Here is a 24,332-nt window from a genome sequence, read left to right as displayed (position 1 = left end):
AAAATTCAATAAAAAGAATTTTAAAAGAAAAGAAAGAAAGAAAGACAGCAGATTCATGAGTATTCAGAGGTGGAACTAGCGGGGGAGCAGGGGGTGCAATTGGGCCAGGGCCCGCACTCCCTCAGGGCCCCACGGCAGCTCGCGCCCCGCCATTTACAGGAAGATAATTGCGTACGGTGAGGGGCGGGGCCCAGCTGCACGTTTCACACCAGGACCGCCCCCCTCTAGTTAAGTTACTGTGAGTATTTCATTATCTAAATCATATACTCCATGCTAATATCCCACATATGTCATTGCTTTATGGTATTCACACATCAGCATATTTTCCCTTTTACAATTGTATGGAGAAAATTCACTAATATACACAAAATATTCAAGCCTGTGAAATTTTAGCATAGTTTACTCACAATGGAATCATTTTAAGCATTCAGTGTCACAGCAAAAATATGGCTAAAATGCAGAAAATATGCAATTTTGTGAATAAGCCCCAGAGTATGACTGCTAGTTTCATTCATGGTGAAATGTAACAACTTCTCATTGCTGAAGATAAATGGAAGCTCTACTCACATGCAGATAGAAAGATGAAAACAGGTGAAAATGTATCTATACAAGCAAATACGTTTAAAGAGTTAACATCTGCTTGTTTAGCATTATGAATAACTGTTGTCAAAAAAATATATTGCCAAAGAATTTTAGATTCTGTATATTTCCTCTGTGGATAGATACATAAATACAAGCTGACAAGCCAAAGCATGTTTCTGAAATACCACCAGTGCTTGTCTCAAGCTGTAAACCCTTAATCTGGATTGCCAGCGTGACCCAATATAAAAAAAGAGAGCAAAAAAAAAATGAAATATTATTGTTTCTTGTGCTGAGAACACCAATGGGCACTGAACATGTTTTTTTAATAGAAAAGTAACACGCGCCCAAGCATAATTTCTGAACTTTCAGATATTATATAGCTGGTTACATGCTCAGGAGCAGGGCAAGACTGAAAAATATCTAAAGAACCTATTTGTCACTCTTCAAATATCTTTAGTATGTAAAGCTACATTAACTAATATTAAAATTACCTTTATTGTTGCACCTATGGTTGAGATTATTTGATTTAAGGATAGGAATGTGGAGAAAGTTGTCCTCCCTTCGTAGAACATAAATGGGGTTATGTAATAATAAACACTGGGTCATTTACTTTAACCCTGGAGGCAAGTGCAAGAGCACTAAGGGGAGAAAAATGAGTTGGGCTCATTTATAAACACTGGGCAAATTTGCACCTGGGCAGTAACCCATAGCAACCAATCAGATGTTTGCTTTCACTGTTCCAGGAGCAGATTTGCCCAGTGCTTATAAATAAGCCCAAGTGTGTGTGGGCTCTGACTGTGCTCTGCGTCTGGTGTTAGATTGGCCTATAATACAAAGGCATTTGGGTCTGTACCACCTGCCATAGGGCCTACTGTAACTGATACAATTTAGAGCAGGGGTTCCCAACCTTTTTCACCCATGAGCCACAATCAAATATAAAAAGAGATGGGGAGCAACACAAACATTCAAAAAGTTCCTGGGAGTGCCAAATAAGAGATATGATTGACTATTGGTAACCCCTATGTGGCAGCCTACAGGAAGGTTTTTTTGGCAGTGAATCTGGTTTTTATGTAACCAAAACTTGCCTGCAAGACAGGAATGTAAGAAAAACACTGCTTTGAGGCCACTGAGAGCAACATCCAAGGGGATGGTGAGCAACATGTTGCCTGTGAGCCAGTGGCAGCTGAGCATTGAATCAGAAGATGGGTGGGCACAGGAGGGGGTGACTATATGCTACTCTCATGAATACAGGGTGTGGATGCAGCTCTCTCCACTCTGCAGAGGAAAAATCACTACTATAAAAATCCAATGGATGTTTTATATAAATGATTGTATTGTGAGTTCCTCAACCTAACATTTCTTTCAAACTGGAAGCAACACACTTATGCTGTGAGGCACTGACTGTTTTCCCCTGATCTAATTGGTTGATTCCAGCCAGTGGCGTAACTAGTTGTTACTGGGCCCCATAGCAAATTCAATTTAGGGCCCCAAAATATTTATAAGTTGGCCTATTTTACCAAGATATATTAAAATTGCTAATTAATTAGGGTCTCACTGGGCCCCCTACACTCCTGTGCCCCCTGCAACCCCAGAGTCTGCTTCCTCTATAGTTACGCTCCTGATTCCAGCATAAAACAGCAATCTTTAAATGCACTGCATACCTACAGCAGTAGCAAAAACATGTTAGTCTGAGGAAACATGCCAACAATCCATATGCGTATCAAAAACTATTAAAAAAAAATAGTTGTGAAAGAGAAATGTAAAGCATTCACTGCAGTTTAGTGGATTTTGTATTGTTGTGACAGTCTCCACTTAACTCAAAGACAACTGCTTGCTTCTGTGATGGTAAGTTTCAGATATGACAGATTTATACCCTGTTCTGATCTAAACAAAAATGAGATTTAAGAGCATTTTACAGAAGGTACATATGAAGTCATTTTACTGCAAAAAAAGAAGAGTATAATAATAATAATTATTATTATTATTATTAACTTTATTTTTAGGGGCCAATATATTTATTTTTAGGGGCCAATATATTGTGCATCGCTGAGTAGAACAGAAATACCAAAGATTTCTTCCTAACTTCCTAAAGTTCTGCTTCCTTCATAAAAATTGAAGGAGTCATTTACTAACAGCAATACAGTGTGCACAGCACATAAATAAACACAAAAGGGTGTGGTTGTGCCCACAGAACAATTTCACAGAATTCCAATATAATAAGCATTAATGCTTTTAAGAATTGCATCATTTCTTGCATGTGTGTGCTGTGAGCACTACATTGTGCAACAATCAATTCATTTTTGGGTATACCTAGAATTCATTAACTCTTCTTCACATGTACGACAAAACATAAAATTTACTGAAGGTTTATAAATCACTGGGACAAACGGTTCCTACCCCCTTTGCTTCAAAAACTTCCTTTACCTGCAAGTCAAAAGGAGCAGGATATTTACTAAACGATGTAACACTGGTTAATCAGCCATATACACCAAATCCCATGGACATTATGAGCAAAAACTAAGTAGAGGAAAAGAATAAAGTGCTTTATTTTACAGCAAGCAGATTGTGTCACACATCCATTCTCGTTCATGTATTCCAATCCTTACTATTTCTTATCAGTATTTCAGGCCTGGTGTAGAATTATGGGGATATGTGATTTCTTGCTGATGCAGTTGGTGATTCCAAGGGATATCATTTATGCAATACTGATCTCAATCTTTAAACAAAAAAAGCCAGAGCCATAGAATATAGGTCATGAAGGTAATAGTGATACAGTATATACGCTAGCCACTTGCCCTTTACTTTAGCAAGTGTATTTATATATGCATTTGACATTAATAATGTGTGAAAGCTAATTTAAGATATATATATATATATATATCCTTCTGTAATAATAAAACAATAACTAAGCTGCAGGAGTCCATATTGGTGCCAAAACAAACCTATTGGATTTATTTAATGGTATTTCCAAATTGCAGGAAATACGTATAAGGCAAACCCCAGACATTCCAGAAAATAGATCCCATACTAGTGTGTATGTATAATTTTATTTCTATATCACATCACTACTTATGTACTCAGCACTGCACAGTAGAAGTGTAATGTTGTGCAACTCGCAACGAAGCGGTAGTAAGACTATTTGCAAGTGGTTTTCATTTTTTATTATTATAAGACATACATTTTGTTGTTGGTAGATATAGAATTATTAATATCTACTGTATATTGTGTATCCTAAACAATTTAATTGAGCAGCATATAAGCTCGTACCGTTAGCTACTCTGAATATACAGTATGTTTCTGTGGGATTGAAGTCAATGAACTGAAGGAATCTGCATGTTCTGTGACTCAGTCGGAAGTTTTGCTGTATGACTCACCTCATTCATTGCTTTAATAACCTTACAGATATACCAGCAATACTTTGGATGCCTGTCAGGCCTGCCATTACTAGGAAAGCTGATCAAGGTTATGATATGGTTTGGCTCACACAAGTGTAATTATATTTGGTTGCTGGAAACCTCTGTGTTTGCAGCATCCTTCCTAGAGGTGTGCAGCGCCAGCAAAATGTATCCTATGTTAGATCAAGTAAATTTATTTGCAACTTTGTACTTCTTACATGACATCACAAAGGAAAACTGTTGCCTTAAATATAATTTTAGCTACATAAAATAAATGGTCTCCTTACAGTGGGTGAGACATAGAAAAAAATCCAAGGCTGTTTCTGTAATGAGGCAATCAGGCCATGTAATGAGGCCTCAGGTGCCACTACCAAAGGCAGCAAAATGCTGGTAACATTTAGAGATCGATTTTTTTTACTGGAAATTCAGCACTTTTAACATAGAAAGTAAGATTTTTCTCTCGATAAATACTGTGTATTAGTTTTTAGATAGCTTTCATATTCCATTATATAGCTAGATAAAGGGGAAGTGCAGAGTTTATTGTAAGGATTGAATATCCCTTCTCCATCAACAGTTATATGAACAGTAGTGATGGGTGAATTTTGGGCATTTCGCTTCGCCGAAAAATTCTTGAATTTCCCGCGAAATTTGCAAAATGGTGCCGGCGCATAGTTTTTGACGCCGGCATCTATTTTTGACGCTGGCGTACATTTTTTTTACGCCGGTGAATTTTCCTGGCAATTTAGCGAATTTATTCGCTGGCGGCGAATCACGGGGATTCGGCGTGAATTTGCGCCTGCCGAATAAATTTGCCCATCACTACAGGTGATCATCATGTACAGGTATGGGACCTGTTATCCAGAGGGCACAGGACCTGGGTTTTTATGGATCTTTTTCAGATCTTTCTGTAATTTGGATCTTCATACCTTAAGTCTACTAGAAAACCCTGTAAACATTAAATTAACCCAATAGGCTGGTGTTTCTTACAATAACGATTAATTATATCTTAGTTTGGATCAAGAACAAGGTACTGTTTTATTATTACAGAGAAAAGGGGAATCATTTTTAAAAATCTGGATTATTTGATTTTAATAGAGTCTATGGGAGATGCCCCTTCCGTAATTCTGAGCTTTCTGAATAACAGGTTTCTGGATAACGGATCTCATACCTGTACAAAAAAACATCTTGTTGAGATAAATCTATGTAAACTCTGCAACACTTGTTATTATTATCTTCCTGCACCCAGGACTCGTGGACACGTCTACTTGGGAATGCAACACATGACCCTCTACATGAACTTATATATATTGGGTGTTGCAAATTATATAGAGAATAAAGTACCCCTTATTGTAAAATATGAGAATATTATAAGTCTCCAAGGAGTTCCATGACCATTTAAAGCACTTTGCTTTATACAGGTCACGGAACTCAGAGGTGACTTCTAATATCCTCATATTTAACAACATGGAGTATATTATATATTATTGTAATACACAAGTTTAAGTGAGGCAGGTGACACAAATTACATCACTAAGCATTGATGATATACAAGATATTCAGGGCTCTTGTGTATTATAAAAGCATATATATAGAAGAAAGCAATGACACCAGTTGTTTCTACTCCACTTTATCAAATAAGAGTATAAAATAGAGTATTAGGTATAAATATACCTTTCTTTTGCTTCTATGATGTCACGGCGAGGATTTGGTTCTGCATGTTACCATTGTAAAGAGACTAATCAACTAATACACTTGTATGCCTTCAAAAATGAAGATATAAATTGAATACATTGTTTGCTGGTTTGTAACTGATTGGAGTGGCAGTAGTAATTGAATGTGCAAGCTTCTATTAGACCAGCAATGAATGGTGTAAACAAAATCAACTTTCAAGGATTTGTTGACTTTGCTGTGACTCTTTTATGTCTCTTGCCACAAGGTGTGAAAACTTCTCGAAGCAAGCTGAAATCAACGTTAAAATCGGTGTTATATGTAGTCTTCAATTGTGATGAATTTGCAAGCTAACAAGACATTTTAAACAAAAGGACATTTGAAATGAAAATATTAATCAGCATTTCCATTTATACAGAGGCCTTTGTGCTGATGCCCACTGATTGCTGCAAATGCCAACAGTGGGCGTTTTGTTGCTAATTTCAAAAAGAAAGCAACAAAAAAATAAGTGCACTTATTTTTTGCAGATAATGGTTATTCTTAGTGTGTATATATATATATATATATATATATATATATATATATATATATATATATTGACATTTGACTGAAATCATGTATCCCCCTAGAGCTTGCTGTAATTTATTAGCTATACATAGCAATTGAAATCAAGGTGATTTACCATCAATTCAGAATTTGATTTTTACCAAACTGATCTTACATAAGACTGAAACTCCATTATGAAGCCCTAAAGCAAAGGACAGCACAAAACACCTTGATTGCATAACATATTTATAAATAGCGTTTCTGCGAAGCTTACCGTCAAGCACATCACACTTCTTAAGACATCCTCGCAACTGTAATGTGGGGATGTCCTGCTGTTTTTGGAAATGTTTAGCTGGATTTCTATCGTTCAAAAAAAATTCCAGATTTCTATTCTATTATATCCCTTAAAACATACTTTAAAATGTATGAAGGCGCACATTCCAGCATGCACTGAACACACTTTCTCTTTACATTTGCATATGTACATGTAAGCAGCAGACACTGAGGAATTGGAATGATTCACTCTGTAATTCCCAATCCACAAACCAGTGTGCAATTTTGAAAGCTGATTTACAGGCAAAATGATGTTATTTGCAGTTGAATCCATTTAAACTGGTAACTTGTTCAGTGCTGAATGGTATGTGGCTAAATTGGTGGGACTAGGAGATCAAGAAAGTACAATAAGAAGCAGAAATTACATATTTCTACTATGATGTTTATCTGTTTATCAAATCAACGGCACAGCCTTTTTATGACCATAATTAGATGATGAATATATGGCTATGTGTCTTAACTTTTTTTCATTATATAAGCATTCTATCCTAGTGTTAAACCCTTTCCATTATTTCTCTACTGTTGGCAAGAACTCTGTGCTATGTTACCTCTCTAACTCCTGAAACAGTCAAGGTTTTTTTTTATTATGATCTATTATTTATATTGCACTTTTACACAACACTTTACAGAGATTATACATCATTCACATCAGCCGTGCCCCAGTGCAGATTGCAGTCTAAGATCCCTATCACACACACACACTGTGGGGTCGGTTTTATTAATCTACCTGTATGTTTTTGGAGTGTGGGAAGAAGCCAGAGTAACCCGTTGAAACCCAAGAGACATGGGGGAACATATAGTTTGCAGACAATGACCACCTGGAATCAAAAAGGCATTGTTCCTCAGTAGCTGTAGAGATTTCCAAGATCCCTATATGTTGTTTCCAAACAGTTAAAATGTCAAACTCTAAAATCGCAGTAGTAAATTACAAAGCTTCTATGTGCCAGCAGTATAATGCTGACCCACATTTATCCAAGCAGTCAAACTTGAGATCCAGAGACGCCCAATAGTTCTAATGGATATATCCTACCAGAACATATACAAAGCCATTTATATTCCAGCAGTGTAGAAGAAGAACTTCTATGAAAAAAGCTAATTGTTGGGTTTAATTGTAGTTGGGGACTTCACGTTATAGATTAATAGGGAAATGGGCAACAGGCAGAGCAAAGGTTTACAAAAGCATTGAGTCAAGGCAGAGCAGAGACTAAAGCAGGTTGGACAAATAAAGAAATGTTTGTTTGGGGCAGTTTCTAAATAAGCAAATTGTGGCTAGACTTGGCTATCCAGAATCATAATAGGGGCCTATGAAGACCTGTTTGGACAGGACAATTCAATGTCCCAAATGGATTTTAAAACTAGCTTGTAAGTGAAAATCCAGTGAGGATAAATAGAAGGACAAGGCAGTGGCAAGCAGTTATGGAATATGGAGCAGTATTTAGGGTGATGGCAATATGTGTACAATAACTGCATGTTTATAAATTCATGAAAATGTTGGGACTTTAAAGGTTTAGAATGCTTTTACAAACCTGTGGGTTTTTTTTAAGTTTTGTTTGAAAACATGGGGGAGACATAATATACTGTAGTTCTATAGTCACTCAACAAAATGGTAGTTTTGCTAATCCTAGAATTATAGGTAGGAAGAGGAAGGAGGAGCCTTTGGTGTATAATTTGAACAGATGCAGTTTCTTTAATATGTCTGCACTCATTTTTTAAATCCAAACACTAAACTTGCTTCTGTCTCCACACATCAACCAGGCAAATCCTTTACCTAGTGGGGCAACTAGAAGTTACTTACTTATTGTTATTGTTATACAAAAGTAGGAATACAACTACTGAAGGAATCAGTGTGCAAGATCCTTGACCCAAATTACCTAATTTGAACTTAATTACCATTAGGAATAGTCATCTGTTTGTTTTTACAGGGCAACCCTTTTGAAATAAAAAATAGCAACGTGGTATAAAGGTGATACCTTTTTCAAGCTGATTACAAAAAAGGAACTAAAATGTTCTGAAATGTTGCTATGATTATCTTAGTTAGCCAATAACGTTTATACCAATTTGTTATTTTTTATTTCGAAAGGGTTGCCCTGTAACATTTTTACTGGCTGACACGATACAACAACTTTACCTGCAATTATCTGTGTGTTGAAAATTGCAGAGCTTTACCTTTGATACACCAAACTTTGGGCTGTTCCTCAATAACATGGGCTCCTCTAAGCACGAGGATCGGAAAATGAAGCTTCCTAATGCTGACAAACTAAGGGAAGGCTATTAAAAGATTAAAAAACTCTTCTAGCTTGCAATTACTGCTGTTCCTCTGGAAGTCAATGCAAGATCATAAAAAACAAGAAAAGTTTAAGACAGAACTGTTGCTATTAGTGATGGGCAAATTTATTCAGCAGGCATGGATTTGCAGCAACATTCCGCATTTCGCCACCTACAAATTGTTTCACAAAACTATTGCAAAAATTCGCCAAAGACAAGAAAGCCGCTCCTGTAAAAATTGTCAGGCGTCAAAATAATTTTGACTCCCATTGACTTAAATGCATTTGGACAAAAAAGTTGCACATGTAAAACTTGTTGAGCACATAAAAATTGTTGCGTTAAAATAATTTTGACGCCTATTGACTTCAATGCGTTTTGCAAATTTTTCAGAGTTTCGCAAATTTTTGCAGATTTTCGCGATTTTTCGGTGAAGCAAAATGGGACAAATGTCAATGTCTGAGGAATGCAGAACAGCTTCTAGAGAAGCCAGGGGTTATATGTGATGCTATCTCATGAAGTAAAACTGTACCTCTTTGCCCACAATCAAAAAAGGTTTGTTTAGAGGAAAAAAGGAGCATCATTTGCGGCAGCCAGTAGCAGAAGATTGTACATGTAGAGAGTACAATGGATTCCACTAAATAGCAAATTCTGCATGCCAATAAAGCGAATGCTGAAAAGGGAATGACTCCTACAACAAGACAATTATAATAAACATACCTCAAAAGCCATGAGTTACTTAAAAAAAAAGCAAGACTGAAAGTTTTGGAATGGCTCTCACAGTCCCATGGCCTTAATATTACTGGTTATATCTTTAGCATGCAAGACAGCCGACGATGATCTTGGAGTGAGAATTAATTGGCAAGGAAGAATGGGCAAAAATCCCTAGAACAAGAATTGAAGGCAAGACTCTTAGCTGGATACAAAAGGTGCTTATAAGCTGTGATATATGCCAAATGGGATGTTACTGAATACTGACTTACTAGGATGTCCAAACTGTTGCACATGTCACAATTACTATTTCCTTTATTCATATGTTTTAAAGTTTGCAACATAAAATGCAACAGTGCATTAACATTTGCAAATATGTTTATTTTAACCCCACTGATTAACACAGTAGTTGCTTAATACTCTCCATTTCTACAACTATACCTATTACTTTTTTTAACTGTACTGTATGTTTCAATGATGCCATGTAAAGTGTAGTATAGTATGTGTGAAATAACAAATTCTCTCTAGCAAAAAAGAGGTTAATTGCCTCCCACATAATGTTCAAAGACCTAAATATTCTTCTCTAGAGATAGGGATCAAGCAGAATTTCTAGAGCTCCTCTACGACCATGAATTTGACTTTACTTGGTCCACAGGGACTGCTATAAAAAAATTAAAAAAAAACATTTTAATCACTTTAACAAGGGCTGACTTTTATACATGCCCACTGACATATTTCTGTTTAATTACACAAAATAGCTCTCTTCTCAATTACACTGACTGAATACAAATGCGATATATACAAATGTGTGTGGGTAGTGGAACACAGGGTGCCATTTAAAAAAATGTGCCTGGGTGCTGGTAAATATGCACTCAAAGACAAGGTTTCAGACTTTCAGGTATTCTTAAAAGTCATTGCAGAAAGATTTATTCCTAGATATATAATATTGGTCTCCAGTGACCTTTAATAAGATCCTGTATAGACAACATGGTATATCATGTGAATAGAAACAGTGTTCTACACCGAACAGCACTTATGGGGGGAAAGAATAAAATAAAATATTATAGATCCAGCAATTCAGTAACATAAAACACTGAATCTACAAATAAAGAGTGCAGAATGTTTATTCTGTATGAGCAAATTACTTGCACCATGGCAATGCCTATGTACGTACACACTATAAAAGTGAAAATTTGATATGGGAAATTTCATCATAAACAAAAATATTTCCAATATAAACTGGTGCTTATGTCAGAGCAGGAGGTAAAAGTCAACTTTGCACAGGATCTAGTAGTAACCCACAGCAGCTCATTAGCTGATAGTACTTACTGGTCGCCTGTTTGAGATCAGCATCTGCTTGATTGGCCTGGGACACCAGACTGTATATATTACAGTCATATCCTTTCCCAAACTCAATTAGCAAATTGTTAAATAATGCATTTATTTAGTTTTTCCTTCTTTTTTTTTTTTTTGTCTGAAGAAAGTAAAATATTGTTTTGCCTTTATTGTATTGCTTTCCTTCCAATAGCATTGACACAACTGTGGTTTAAAAAGAAAAAACAACTCCAGATATCGCCTAGATCTTTGAAAGCATTTGTCAAAATAAATAAATGTGTGGTTAGATAATTAAGAAGATGATTTCCTTGATGTTGGAGAACCCTGATCTCATGGACACTTTGCAGCACACACAAGTAATTAATAATAACTGACAATGACATACAACTTGTCTTCTAAATTAAGAATAAACAATACCTTCCGAAAAATGCCAGACATGCTGACAGGATTTATGCTAATTTCCTTCAACTCTCAGCAATGTCTTGCATTGTGCATGTGAATTTTCACACCCCTTACAAGTTATTCATCCTATTGAAGGACTTGTGTGAACCCTGAAGATGTTATTATTTAAGTGTACCAGCGGAAGGATGGTTAATCCTGTACCAACTCTAAGTAAACTATCATTTATTTCCCTGTGTTTCTTGTTTCTTTCCCAGCAAGAGCTGTTGCAGAAGAGTGATCAAGGAAATGATTCATTTGTAACAATGCATTTTTTTTCTAAACAAATGTGTTGCCACTTGCAACTTTGAACAACAGTTACTAGGTTGCGGTGGCTTTCACTAAAATAACAAATTATGCTGTATTCTAGCACCCCATGCTTTGTATGAATCCTACTGTTTGCCAAGAGTTATAAGAAGGATGGTAAGCAGGTGCAACGAATCAGTGGCAGAACAAAAGCTCTTTCATACAAAGCAGAACATATAAACATAACACAGCTATGGCAGAAAGCTGTATGCGGACTGGATATTTAAAACTGATGACAACAGAACAGCACAAGGTTCTTCCAGCTTTATACTTGAACAGGGTTGCAAGAAGGTCATTTTAAATCCTTTCACTCATAAATGAAAAATCCCAAGGATCTCTGACCAGTAAAACAGCAGACACATATAATCTGCGACACAAAATAAAGTCTGGCATTTCAGCTGCAAAACTTTTTTATAAGTTGGGTGGGGGGGATAAAAAAGCACCATTTCATTTGCAGCAATATCTATTCATATATAGAAGCATATGGGGGTCACAGCGATCCACACAACACTCCTGCTTCTAAAACAGTACCTGTAAACACTCAATATTTCCCTTCCTGCCAAGTTTTGTGCTTTCCCACAGAACAACTGCAGAATTAGGAAAGAAAATGGCATGGAAACTAAGACATCCTGATGAAATGTGTTTTTTTCCCCTAGCAGTTAAGTGCAAACACAAGTCTTTATATATTTGGCAACAAAAAATGAGATCAAGATTCTATTTGTATATTTTGCAGCAATTTCGCAAAACACAGACTTTGTGGGTGCCATTATGTTTGCAAAATACAGTCCTGTTTTCTACTTTCAGAAGCACATTATACAGTGTAATCCAAGTTACACACACAACCAATACAACTTTCTGTTTTCTACAGTAATCTACCACCATTGCTAATAACACTGGAGACATATATCAAAGCAAACAAGAGTAATGCAGGCTAGGCATAGATATTTGTTGACACTAGAAATGAGGCTGTGCGGCACCATTTCCAAAACACCTAATCCTTCCTTGTTGTTTATGACCCAACCAGATCGAAAAGCTTGAAAAAAAACCCTAATACATGCAATAAATAATTCAGTAGATGGCACATGTAAAATAGGTTAGTTTTTTTTAACATCTGTTGTTTATACCCAAGAAAACACACCAGGGGCAAGAAAATTAATTCCCCAATTGCTGTCAGCTGTGTTAGGTAATGTTAATAAACAGCTTAGTGTAAAGCCTCTAGCTACAATAAATTGACTGTCAATATAGTCTGATATGCTAATGCCATGCAGACTTTTTAAAAAAAATTATACTTTGAAAATAAATAACGGTTGTGATTATCTACAGATATCTTCTCATCCTTTCACATAAAGACTGACATTTTTCAAATCCTCAAGTGGGTTGAAGCACATTATTTCCTTAATTATTATTCCTTTGCAACGGAAAGCGAAGGGATGTGCAGATAATCAAGTTTAGTTTACCCATATCAAATGGTCTTTGAGAATTGTTATAGCTTCCTTTATAGGTTTGATAAAATATATAAACATTGAGAAAAAGATAGAAATAGATAGACAACAGATGAAGGCAATAGACAGATAGATAGACAAGGAAACAGAGAGACAGACAATTAGAAAACAGATGAGCGGTAGATAGAGATATATGATAGATAGAGATATAAGATAGATAGATAGATAGATAGATAGATAGATAGATAGATAGATAGATAGATAGATAGATGCATACCCTGGCACTACTAAAAAGTTCCCTTGCAGAGTATAATGAGTGGTGCACACAGGGGAGTCCCTCAGCTGGGAATAACCGCATATGGGATTTTTCCTCTTCCATCTTCCACTCAAATATACATACATAACTACATGGGGCTTAGTGCCAGCAATACCATTAATTATTGGTTCTAGGCGAGCATACCTAGAAAGCTTGGTCAGTAAATGCAGAACTGCTTTTCAAACTCAAGCTCTGGTTGCTCCACTGTCATTAAAGAGAGGGTTTTTTTGGGTTGTAGTGCCAGTCTGATCATTTCCTCCCCCACCTCTAATATACTGCAGGCTTGGCACCAAGCCACCATAAACCACATAGTGCCCTAGTGCCATCTACAGGCTATTCTGACAGTCTAATTTAGAGGCAACATACAAGCCTCAGTGAAATAAATTAGACAGCTCTACATTTAAATCTTTATTAGTAGGGAATTATTGGACTGAGAGCTAATACTGGATTTTGTTAAAATATGAGTTTCCCTGCTCACTAATCCCTCTTTAGATGGCAAATTTCACAGCTAAAATGAGCTTTGACAGATTGCCTGTGCTTTACTGAGATGAAAAAAAAAATATATTTACAATAGACTGATTTGGTTATGCCTAATTTGCCTATCATTACTTGAAGCAATCTCTTTAACTCAACATAAAGGTGTGTTTTATCAGCATAACACAGCAAATATTCTCATTTAAGCACAATTAACCCCAAAGAATACTGAAGAAAACTTTTTCCTGACAAGTTCAAAGCTGGGGGCCATTCAGATCAATGCCATGTATACACACTCTGATGCTTCTATATTACACAAATGCCTACATCTGATACAATCTTAAAAGACAAAGATGGTGTTTATTTTCACCATAAATCATTTTTCCTTTTTTGAATATATGCCAGATATGCAAAGCAGGCATTGACTGTTAGTGGAAAGTAATCTGACACTGGATTATGCTTAGACGACAGTTATCTCGCTTACAGTAGAGGCATAAGACTTAAAATACACATTGGGCATCTGCTTAGCTACATGCACGTGTTTACCTACATGCCTTCACCTTTATTTATATTGGTTTCAACTGAAGTGAAATACATTGGATGAAATTGTTTCCCCCAAATATAAATTGCACCCAGTCTTGTCCTTTCATACAATAAGTGCTACTAAATATATAAAATACATCAACATATTTTTCAGCTAGAGTAAAAAAAAGTAAACCCCTTTTTTTGTGACATTTTCCATTAAAAAAACAAAGCATTTAAAAAAAAACAAATTGTCTAAAGACCGCACAGTGGAACACAAGTGGATCATAGGTGACATTTATTGTGAAATTAGAAATTCCTGGGGAAACATTTTTTATTGTAGGAAGAAAAAAAAAAGGTTACAGCTGGACTTTGATAATTAACATGCACAAATATGGTACAATACAGCCAAGAATAAACACAAGTATATATGCATACACATATATATGCATATATGTATACCAGACTTGTGAGTCCTCATAGCTCAGTGTAAAGTTTAAAGGGGTTGATTTTTTTTCCCTCTATATATCATGAGCAAGCCAAAGAAGACGGAATGAAGACATAGTGGCACTTCAATACTGGTTGATTGGGCACTTGTATGCAGTACTTATAGACCAGTAAAAGTGCTCGTTTACCTGTCTGGTGTGTAAGGGACCTTTAGTCTTGAAGCCTCCCTGGGAACTGCACTCTGAGGCACTGAAGTGATCTGAACTAGTGGAAGAGCGTTTGGAGAGGGTGTCACAACCCCCAACAAAGGTGTTGTCCAAAGGAAGTTCCTGAATCACATGGTGCTTTTTCACAGATACTGGGGTGTCAGCTTTTAGGTGAAAAGTGGACTGCGGAGAGGCAGATTTGTAATGCTTTGCTAGGTCAGGGCTGTTGGGCTTGAAGGTGGTTGGTGGAGCTGTACCCCAGTCAAAACGTCCTATCCCTTGTTCCTCCAGCTCAGCTGGAAGGCTAATTGTCCCGTTGATGGGTTCATGTACAGTGTCATCTGGTTTAGACTCCTCAATAGTCACAAAGTTCAACAGGGAACTCTTGGGAGATTTCCTTTTCTTCCTTTTCTTTTTCTTATTCTGCTTGTTCTCCTGGTTGGGTGACATCCACTCTGCTCCTTGTTTGCTCCTCTGGGCTGCCTTAAACCTGGAGGCATGGCGACATCTCACCAGCACGGTGACAAAGATCACCACTATCACCACCATAGCTCCTGCCACAATGGCGATCATAATGGTCAGATAATCCTCATTCTGGTAAGGCTGGCTGCTGTCTCCAATGTTGCGATCTAGTGGGGTTTCCATAGTCCTCCTTATCAAGTCATAAATATAAGAGGCATTGCCAGCTGTTTCATTGACATATAAGAAGACCAGGACAAGAGTATGTAAGGGCTTGGGGTAGCCCAAGTCACTGATGTTGACCACCAGGCGGTGAAGGCCCACATCTGCTGCACTTGGCTTTTCCTCTAGAGTAATGTTACCGGTTACAGGGTCAATCCTAAACAAGCCTTTATTGTTTCCACTCACAATGGTGTATTTCAGCTCAGCGTTCATGCCAGTGTCAGTATCCACAGCAAACACCTCGGCGACCACAGAACCTGGTATGGCTGACAGAGGCACCAGCTTAAAGGATGTGTTGGACGGTGGAGAGATAACTACTGGGCTGTTATCATTAGCGTCCATTATATTAATGGTGACTTTGGCGGTGGAGAATCTTGCAGGCTGACCTCCATCCACCGCTTTGACATCAAACGTGTACGAGCTCTGCTGCTCTCTGTCAAAGGAAACGTTGGATTTGATTAATCCGGAATAGGGATCCAGCACAAAGTTCTCATTGTCATTGAGAATGGAGAGGGTGACCGCCTTGTTTTCCCCTGCGTCGGAGTCAGTGGCTGTTATAACCCCCACGGTGCTGTACTTGGGCAAATTCTCCGAGACAAAAAACTGAAAGTGGTTGTGAGTAAATTTGGGGCTGTTGTCGTTCTCGTCCAGGACGGTGACAATGACTGCGGCTTGGCTCTGAAGTGGGGGAGTGCCGTTGTCTCTGGCGGTGACAGTGAAGATAAATCGCTCCTGCTCTTCCCTGTCAAACACCCTAGAAGCTGTCAGGACGCCCGTTTTTCGGTCCAGATCGAAAAAGGAGGCGTTGGGGCCGAGCTGATAAACTATATCCGAGTTCTTGCCGCTGTCTTCGTCAGATGCACTAACAGTGGTCAAGTAGAGGCCGCGGCGATTGTTTTCAGAAACTGACAGTTCAATGACAGGCTGGTTAAAGATCGGGGGGTTGTCGTTCTCATCCTCCAACTCTACTCTCACCAGGGCTGTCTGATTCAGGCTGGGCTTCCCTGTGTCAGCTGCCACTATTTTAAAGCTGAATTCTTTAGTGCCCTCGTAGTCCAACAGGGAAGACGTTTCTAACAAATACTGGTTGTCATAGACGGCTTTCAGGTGAAAGGGGACCTCTCTCTCGATGAAGCAGATCACCTTGCTGTTCACGTCGGTGTCTTTATCCGAAACGGTAATGAGGGCGATCTTTGTGTTGATGGGATCCTTCTCAGATAAGTAGACTGTGCCATTGATGGGGCTTATGATATACCTGAGATCAATGTTAGGCGGGTTATCGTTCACATCGGTCACATTGATTGTAAGTGTTGCCCTGGCAGGGGTGGAGCTGCCATCAGTCGCCAGGACAGTTAACTTGTGCACCGCAGTCTCTTCCCGGTCCAATGGCCTCTGCACCGTGATGAGCCCGGTGGTGTTGTTTAAAGCAAAAAGTCTTTTGGTAGGAGAAGTCACTTGGGCCCCAAAGATATACTTGATTTCGGCATTGCTTCCTATGTCGGCGTCAGTCGCGTGCAGCTGAACGACTGAAGTCCCAATGGGAGCATTTTCTGGGATGTGGACCTCCACTTGACTTTCCTTAAATACTGGCTTGTTGTCATTGACATCGCTCACTGTAACCTGCAGGATGGCAGTGCTGGATTTCTGAGGGGTCCCACCGTCCTCCACTTTGATTTTCATCACATAAGTATCTTTCTGTTCCCTGTCCAAGTTCTGCTGGACAATAAGCTGCGGCCACTTCTCCCCCTCCGGTGTTTCCACAATATCCAAGCCAAATACACTCTGGCCGTTTAATAACTCATAGTGCTGGACGCCGTTGAAGCCTGTGTCGGGATCCACTGCTGATGGGATGGGAAAGCGGCTGTTAATGAGAGTGTTCTCGGGTATGGATATATTGATGACGGTAGATGGGAACATAGGCGCGTTATCATTGGTATCCTTGACGATTATCTTTATCTTGATGAGTCTGAAAAAGTCATTGGGGAGTATAACTACTTCAAGTTCAAAAAAACACTCATTTTCGTCCGGATAAGAGGAGCCGGCACATAGTTTCTCTCGATCTATCCTGGTGGAGGTGGTGAAGATTTCTCCGGTGGTGCTGGACACCTTGACCAGTGGAGAGTCCCCCGCTTTAGAGACCAGTCTGTAGACGAGGCTGGTGCTGCTTCCAGTGGCTGCATTGATGTGGGAGATATTCAGATCCTTTGGTATATTCCCTATGGGCACATTTTCAGGCAGTTCCTCTCTGATGGTATAAATAAGTTCTTGGGCGATGGCAGAATCCAGCCTTAAGCAGGCAATAAGAGCAGCCAACAGGTAAAAATCCCTTAGGTTCATGGTCATGGGTTTGCTCGGATTTTTCTGGAGTTAAATGTCACTGAGGAAGAGGAGGCGTGCATGGGGACGTCTTACATCTCATTTCTAATTGGAGTCAGCAGCTGTCAACACAATCACAAATAAACAGATTTGTTTCAGTTTTTGAGAAAACAAACGAGGTGCACATCATATACATATTATACGCCTATGTCAAATCGCTCATTAGAGTATTTCATCGCTTGTCAATTTAAATCGGCCAATGACTGAAGCATTAGCATCCATGGCACAAAATCGCACTTCCCTTTATGAAGCTGCTACAGTAGGTTCTTCCTACACGTTTTATTTCCCCTCTTCCTGCGCCTGATCAGCCTGCGACTCAATGTGTAATTCACATCATGCATCTTATCTGTGTAACCGCTGCCAATAAAAATCCCAAGCCCTTACCAGTATTCCTTACAACTGCACTGTCAGCTGCCAAATGCCATTTGTGCTTCATTGCTCCTACTCTGGAGTCGTTTTCCTTATCAGAACCTTTCATAGTCCATTGCTATGATATGGTGTGCTAGGGAATCGACGCTGCTGATACTGCAGCAGCCACACAACATGCAAAATCGCTGTTGGCCCAGAGGAGACAATGCGTGTGTTGTATTACACATCGGTCTGTGTGGCCCTTCAGCTGTTCTTCAACTAGAACTCCCAGTTGTCCGCGAATGCTGCGAGTTGTAGTTTAACAACAGCTGAAGGGCCACATCCCAGGGAGGCTTCCCCCCTAGATTGATAACGAACGAACTTAACTGCTAAAAAGAAAAGGTCTTACAACTTACAAGCGACTGGGTTCCAATCCAGATTCCAGTTAAAGCGTAGCCGCCGGCTCAGCAGGGAAATAACGGAATACAAATGAAACCATTGCTCCTCTAATAGAAATTGGCCCTCCAAAGAGTTAATACTCGTACACTGTATTGGTTAATAGCTGAAGTAGAGTTGCACCCCAAGCAGGGAGTTTGCTCAGACTGGCCAGTTCCTAAGCACTAGTCGCAGCTGCATTCGTCGGTGGGGAGGCTGATGCATGCGATTAGTTCCATCAGAGTGATCTAGGCAGGTAGATGCAGCCAGAGCCTTCATAGTACTCACCCACACTAACATTTACATCACGGGAGAAGACACAGGAGAATAAAAAAAAAGGCAAACATTTCAGATAGAACTTCTATGCTGTACTTTCCATTCGGTCCCTGTGGATTCGGGAAAGCATCCAATAGTTGCTGGCAGAAAGCAATCACTAGCAGTTTGCCAATCCCAAACCCAGACGTTTCCTTAGGAGGGTGAATGAGCAACTCCGAGGGGACACAAATCGCTCAGTTTCCCGGCAGATCCAGCAGTGCAGAGAGATGCAGCGACATATCCACTCGGACACATCCAGCAGCCGGTTACATTCCCCATCGAGGATCAGGAGCATTTCAATGTGTTACATTATAATCAGCCACCGGAGCCCAAGTGCCGCAAGTTGCGATAGTTGAGGTTAGGGTTGGAGGATGTGGAGCTATCGCAGCTGCGGGGCTGACAGTTGCAATAAAAATCCCCAGATGAATAGAAGCAGAAGATGCGCTCGGTACTACTCTCCTCTGAGCGCCGCACTCACCAGCCCTCCCTCCTTCCCTCTGAACTGGATTTCTTCATACAACTCTCAATAAACCGTGCAGGAGGGGGGAGATGATCTCAGGCCCGCCCAGAGACACCCGACTGGCTGGCTGCGACTATGTAACTGGGAGGCAGACAGCGGCCGCCTCCTCATTAGTCTGTCAGGCTGTCGCTCACACAATGCTGGCTAGAAAGGCGGCGCCTGGATCGGTCAGTGGAGAATGGGACTGGGGATGCTGCCAACTCGGGAAGGTCGGACCTGCAGACAAGCAACTGGCAACATCGGGAAAGAAGGTGTCTCGGCTACACATGCAGTCACCTGTGCTTACAGACACACAAACACATACTGGGCGTCAATACTCACATCACACCCACATACTCTGTGGCACCCACTCACACACTAAGTCATACACAGGCACATAATCACCCAGGCACACATTCATAAATACACTCTTTAGCACACAACTGCACACACTCAGCCACTTAATGACCCAGACAAACAGTCACACACACACTCTGTGGCACCCAACTCACACACCTACACATACACAGGCACGCATACAGAATGATACAGGCACACACTCCCCTATATACTCTATGACACCCAGTCATATACAGACACTAAATCATCTAGGCACACAATCACATACTGTATACACTCTTTGGCACGAACACACCCAGATTTACACTTCCACACATAATGACTCACCGTATGTTTTGTGGCACCCAACTCACACACCCAGACATATACAGGCAAATGAGAACTCTGACATTATATATTTATATATATATATATATATATATATATATATATATATATATATATATATATATATATATATATATATATATATATATATATATATATATATATATATATAAGCACACACAGTTACATGCCTAAACAGACCTACACGTGTACAGTAATGGAACACAATTACACATTCACACACCCAGACTGTACACAACTAGGCACATAAGCTGCACACTCACACACACACTCACACACACACACTCACACACACTTGTTCATACTGCACACACACACACACACACACAGCAAATAGCTTCCTTCTAACCCCCTCTTCGTTCCATCCCAATTCACACACTCACACTCATCTATTCAGACTCATTGGATCATTTGCCCTTTACAATTTAATTTAATCTAATTGACAAGTATAATCATGCCATACAGAGGCACGACACCCTCGCCCTGTCGCTGTCGCAGGCGCAGAACTCGCGTGCTAGGTGAGTATGATGGGAGCTGTAGTCGTAGCTCATTAGGGGGCGGGAGGGCGGACATGTGAAGACAGACGCGGGTCATCGTGCGATACATTCAGGATTAGCAGTCCTGCCCTCCTACATGGCCGCCCGCCCCGCCGATAAGACCCTTGGGCCAGTAATCAATCCGTAAGGGGAAAGGGCTGTGAAGGGCAATAAAATCCATTAAAAGGACAGCGCGCCCGAGGCACAGATCCTATTCGCCGACAATGTGCGTCTCCTCGCTGGCTGCCGCGCCGGGCTGGGTCTGTACAGGAGGAGAGCGGCTGCAGAAGACACGGATTGCTCTGTCCGTGGTGCTGAAAGAGAACTGCTCTGAATTACGGGCAATAACCTACACTGGGATTATTTCATACAGACGTGACTAATCCGCAACCCTCCAGCTAATGTACCAACAGCAACCGGAGGGCCACAGCCTTAACATCCCTGTCTGTTTTGTACACTTACAAGATCTTCAATCAGGGATGTTGTTGCTGTTGGTACCCACCCTCTCCTTTCTTTCCAGAACCCAGCCCACTCCTTTATACAATCAAAAGAGATTCTTAATCAGAACAGTAAGTGCTATTGTATAATCACATGCTGAGTGAGATAATGCTTGCCTGCTTGTGTCACCCTGATCAGGCTTATGTCACAAATGGATCTAGCCTGTTATATATATATATATATATAGATCAATCTACTCTTTGTCCAACAACTCTCTGGACAGCAATATATACAGTTAAGCAAATACAACCTCAGGAATATGTTCATATTTTGTCACAGCTGCAAAAGTAGAATAAACATATTCAATGTACATATAGAACTGGGGCAAATTGTATCAAGTTTTTTGGAACATGATCTTCACAGACCGATTGCTGGAAAATAATAGTGTGGATACAGAAAATTGCCTCTTTTTCGGGGCGACAATCTCCCTGAATCGCCTTCCGCCTGCCAAAACAAAAAATCGCCTGCGGCAATGCACTCGAGGTGCTTCGATTTCCGAAGTCACCTGAAGTTTCCTTGTGAGGCCACTTAGGGCGACTTCTAAAATCGAGGTGTCATTGTGATGGCATTTTCTTATTATAGCAGGCGGAAGGCAGTTCAGGGAGAGAGTCACCCTGAAGAAGAGGCGATTAATTGCCAGGGGACTAAATCTCCCCGAATCTGCCCATGTGCCCCTGCCTAAAACAACGGAGCTTGCTGGGTTATTTGGGTTATTTTTCATGTCAACATGTTGTGTTTTTTTTTACTGTAGAAAGAGTTACAGGGAAGAAAGCCAAGCAACTGTCCATGCAGCAGCCTTATAAGTCATGCTATCTCACACACAGGGGTCGTCTCTTGGGAGACAATTTGTATGAAAAATAGCTTGGTGGCCTGATGTTTTTGTAATGGCTATTGGTTTCTGTAAATGGAGATATTTCCCAAACCAGTCTTCCACAGTTAACATTTTATCAAATATAAAATGCATGAGCGCTCCAAGCTAGTTTTACTCGACAGCATTAACCCCTTTTTAGTGATCACTTTGCATACAAAGTATGTTACCTTGGAGACATTCAGCTTGTCCTCTCCCAGCTGTTGTTAAATTACAACACAACGGCTGTCAGGGGTTTATGGGAGTTAAAGTTCAACAGCAGCTGGAGAAAAGCAGGTTGGGCAGCTTTATTTAATCTTATCAGCTCTGATTGTTTCAGGGAGCTTTTACACACCAGGGTGTCTTGCCGTTTAATTTTACTATTTATTAATTAACATTGAAAACACTCTACGTGTTTAATGAGAAAACAAATCTTAAAGCTTTCATAGATAAAATGTTAACCTAAATGAAAATCATAAAATATGGCTGTATTATTAAAATCAGCAATCAATTACAAACATAATTGCAGTTCCTATAAAACATATCACTTTGTTTTAGCTTCAATAGCCAGTTGTATACAATGACTACCATTCTGCAGTAGGTAGGATATAAAAAACTTGTGGAAGAAAGGTCATTGCACTTACCATATTATAGGCAGGATTCTATTACCTGTGGGGGAGCCACTGGTGGATTTTATTTCAAATTTATTATCACTACTGTAGTGTATAGAAGTACTGGAAGATAACACAGAGATAAATTTAGCACAGTCTTTAGAGGCCATATTTGTATCAGTAATGCACTTCTAGAAAACTTCTCACATTGCACCCAGGTTTTCTTTCTTTTAAAGGACAAGTAAGCTTATAGAAAAGTTGCTCTCATGTAAAAATGCCATTAGTTTAAAGGGATTCACTCATGATTTTTATGATGTTGTTTTTATTTTAAATTACACTGTTTACACTGCAAATAATTCACTCTACAATATTAAATGTAATTCCTGAACCAGCAAGTGTATTTTTTAGTTGTAATATTGGTGTGTAATATTGGTGTGTAGGCAGCCATCTCAGGTCATTTTGCCTGGTCATGTCCTTTCAGAAAGAAAGAGCCGGCACTTTAGTATGGAACTGCTTTCTGGCAGGCTATTGTTTCTCCTACTCAATGTAACTGAATGTGACGCAGTGGGACCTGGCTTTTTACTATTGAGTGCTGTTCTACCAGGCAGCTGTTATCTTGTGTTAGGGAGCTGCTATCTGGTTACCTTCCCATTGTTCTGTTGTTAGGCTGCTGGGGGGGGGAGTGGTGATATCACTCCAACTTGCAGTACAGCAGTAAAGAGTGACTGAAGTTTATCAGAGCACAAGTCACATGACTGGGGCAGCTAGGAAACGGATAACATGTCTAGCCCCATGTCAGATTTCCAAATGAAATTAAAAAAAAATAGGGATGCACCGAATCCATTATTCAGTTTGGGATTCTGCCTTTTTCTGCAGGCTTTGCATTCAACCGAATCCTTCTGCCTGGCTGAACCAAATTGCATATGTAAATTAGGGGTGGGGAAGGAAAACACGTGACTTTTTGTCACAAAACGAGGAAGTAAAAATGTTTTCCCCTTCCCACCCCTAATCTGCATATGCAGATACTGGGGTTGGCTGAATCCAAAATAGTGGATTCGGTGCATCTTTAATTAAATATAAAAAATAGGGATGCACAGAATCCACGATTTGGTTCGGTATTCGGCCAGGATTCAGTTTTTTTCAGCAGGATTCGGATTTGTGTATTGCTGTTCAGCGCTGGCCCATCCTCCACATCAAGATTCGCTACACATATTCTTTGAGAAAACGACTTTATTCAGGTTCCAAAAGTGATAGCAGGCAGTGGGTAAGTGCTTACCCACTGCCTGCTATCACTTTTGGAACCTGAATAAAGCCGTTTTCTCAAAGAATATGTGTAGCGAATCTTGATGTGGAGGATGGGCCAGCGCTGAACAGCGATACACAGAGAATGTCTTACAGATGCCGGCTTGGAGTTGCCGGAGTATCGCGAGAGCTGCGGCCAACACGCTACACGAAAGGGTGAGCTCCGTTTAACCGTCACTACCCGTTTTTCGCA

At 39.7% G+C, this 24,332-nt stretch overlaps 1 protein-coding gene across 3 annotated transcripts in view; it reads right to left on the bottom strand.

Annotated features, from left to right (window-relative positions):
* Window positions 1-20,364, bottom strand: part of LOC108708507 (protocadherin-9) — a 1,160,994-nt gene extending 1,140,630 nt beyond the window's left edge. For 2 of the 3 annotated variants that reach the window (XM_041582453.1, XM_018247294.2), the window contains exons 1-2: window positions 18,805-20,363; window positions 14,966-18,102 (exon numbers count right to left, since the gene is read on the bottom strand). In XM_041582453.1, coding sequence (XP_041438387.1) covers window positions 14,966-18,007 — 3,042 coding nt within the window. In that variant the 5' untranslated portion in view covers window positions 18,008-18,102; window positions 18,805-20,363. Of the gene's footprint in view, window positions 1-14,965; window positions 18,103-18,804 lie in introns of all 3 variants that reach the window. The other variant, XM_041582452.1, reaches the window with a different exon arrangement.
* Between the last annotated feature and the right edge of the window lie 3,968 nt (window positions 20,365-24,332).

The sequence above is a fragment of the Xenopus laevis genome, chromosome 2L (genome assembly GCF_017654675.1).
Source record: "Xenopus laevis strain J_2021 chromosome 2L, Xenopus_laevis_v10.1, whole genome shotgun sequence".
Taxonomy (NCBI): domain Eukaryota; kingdom Metazoa; phylum Chordata; class Amphibia; order Anura; family Pipidae; genus Xenopus; species Xenopus laevis.
Note: the sequence above shows the minus strand (reverse complement) of the source record. Positions and strands in the feature narration are given on the sequence as shown.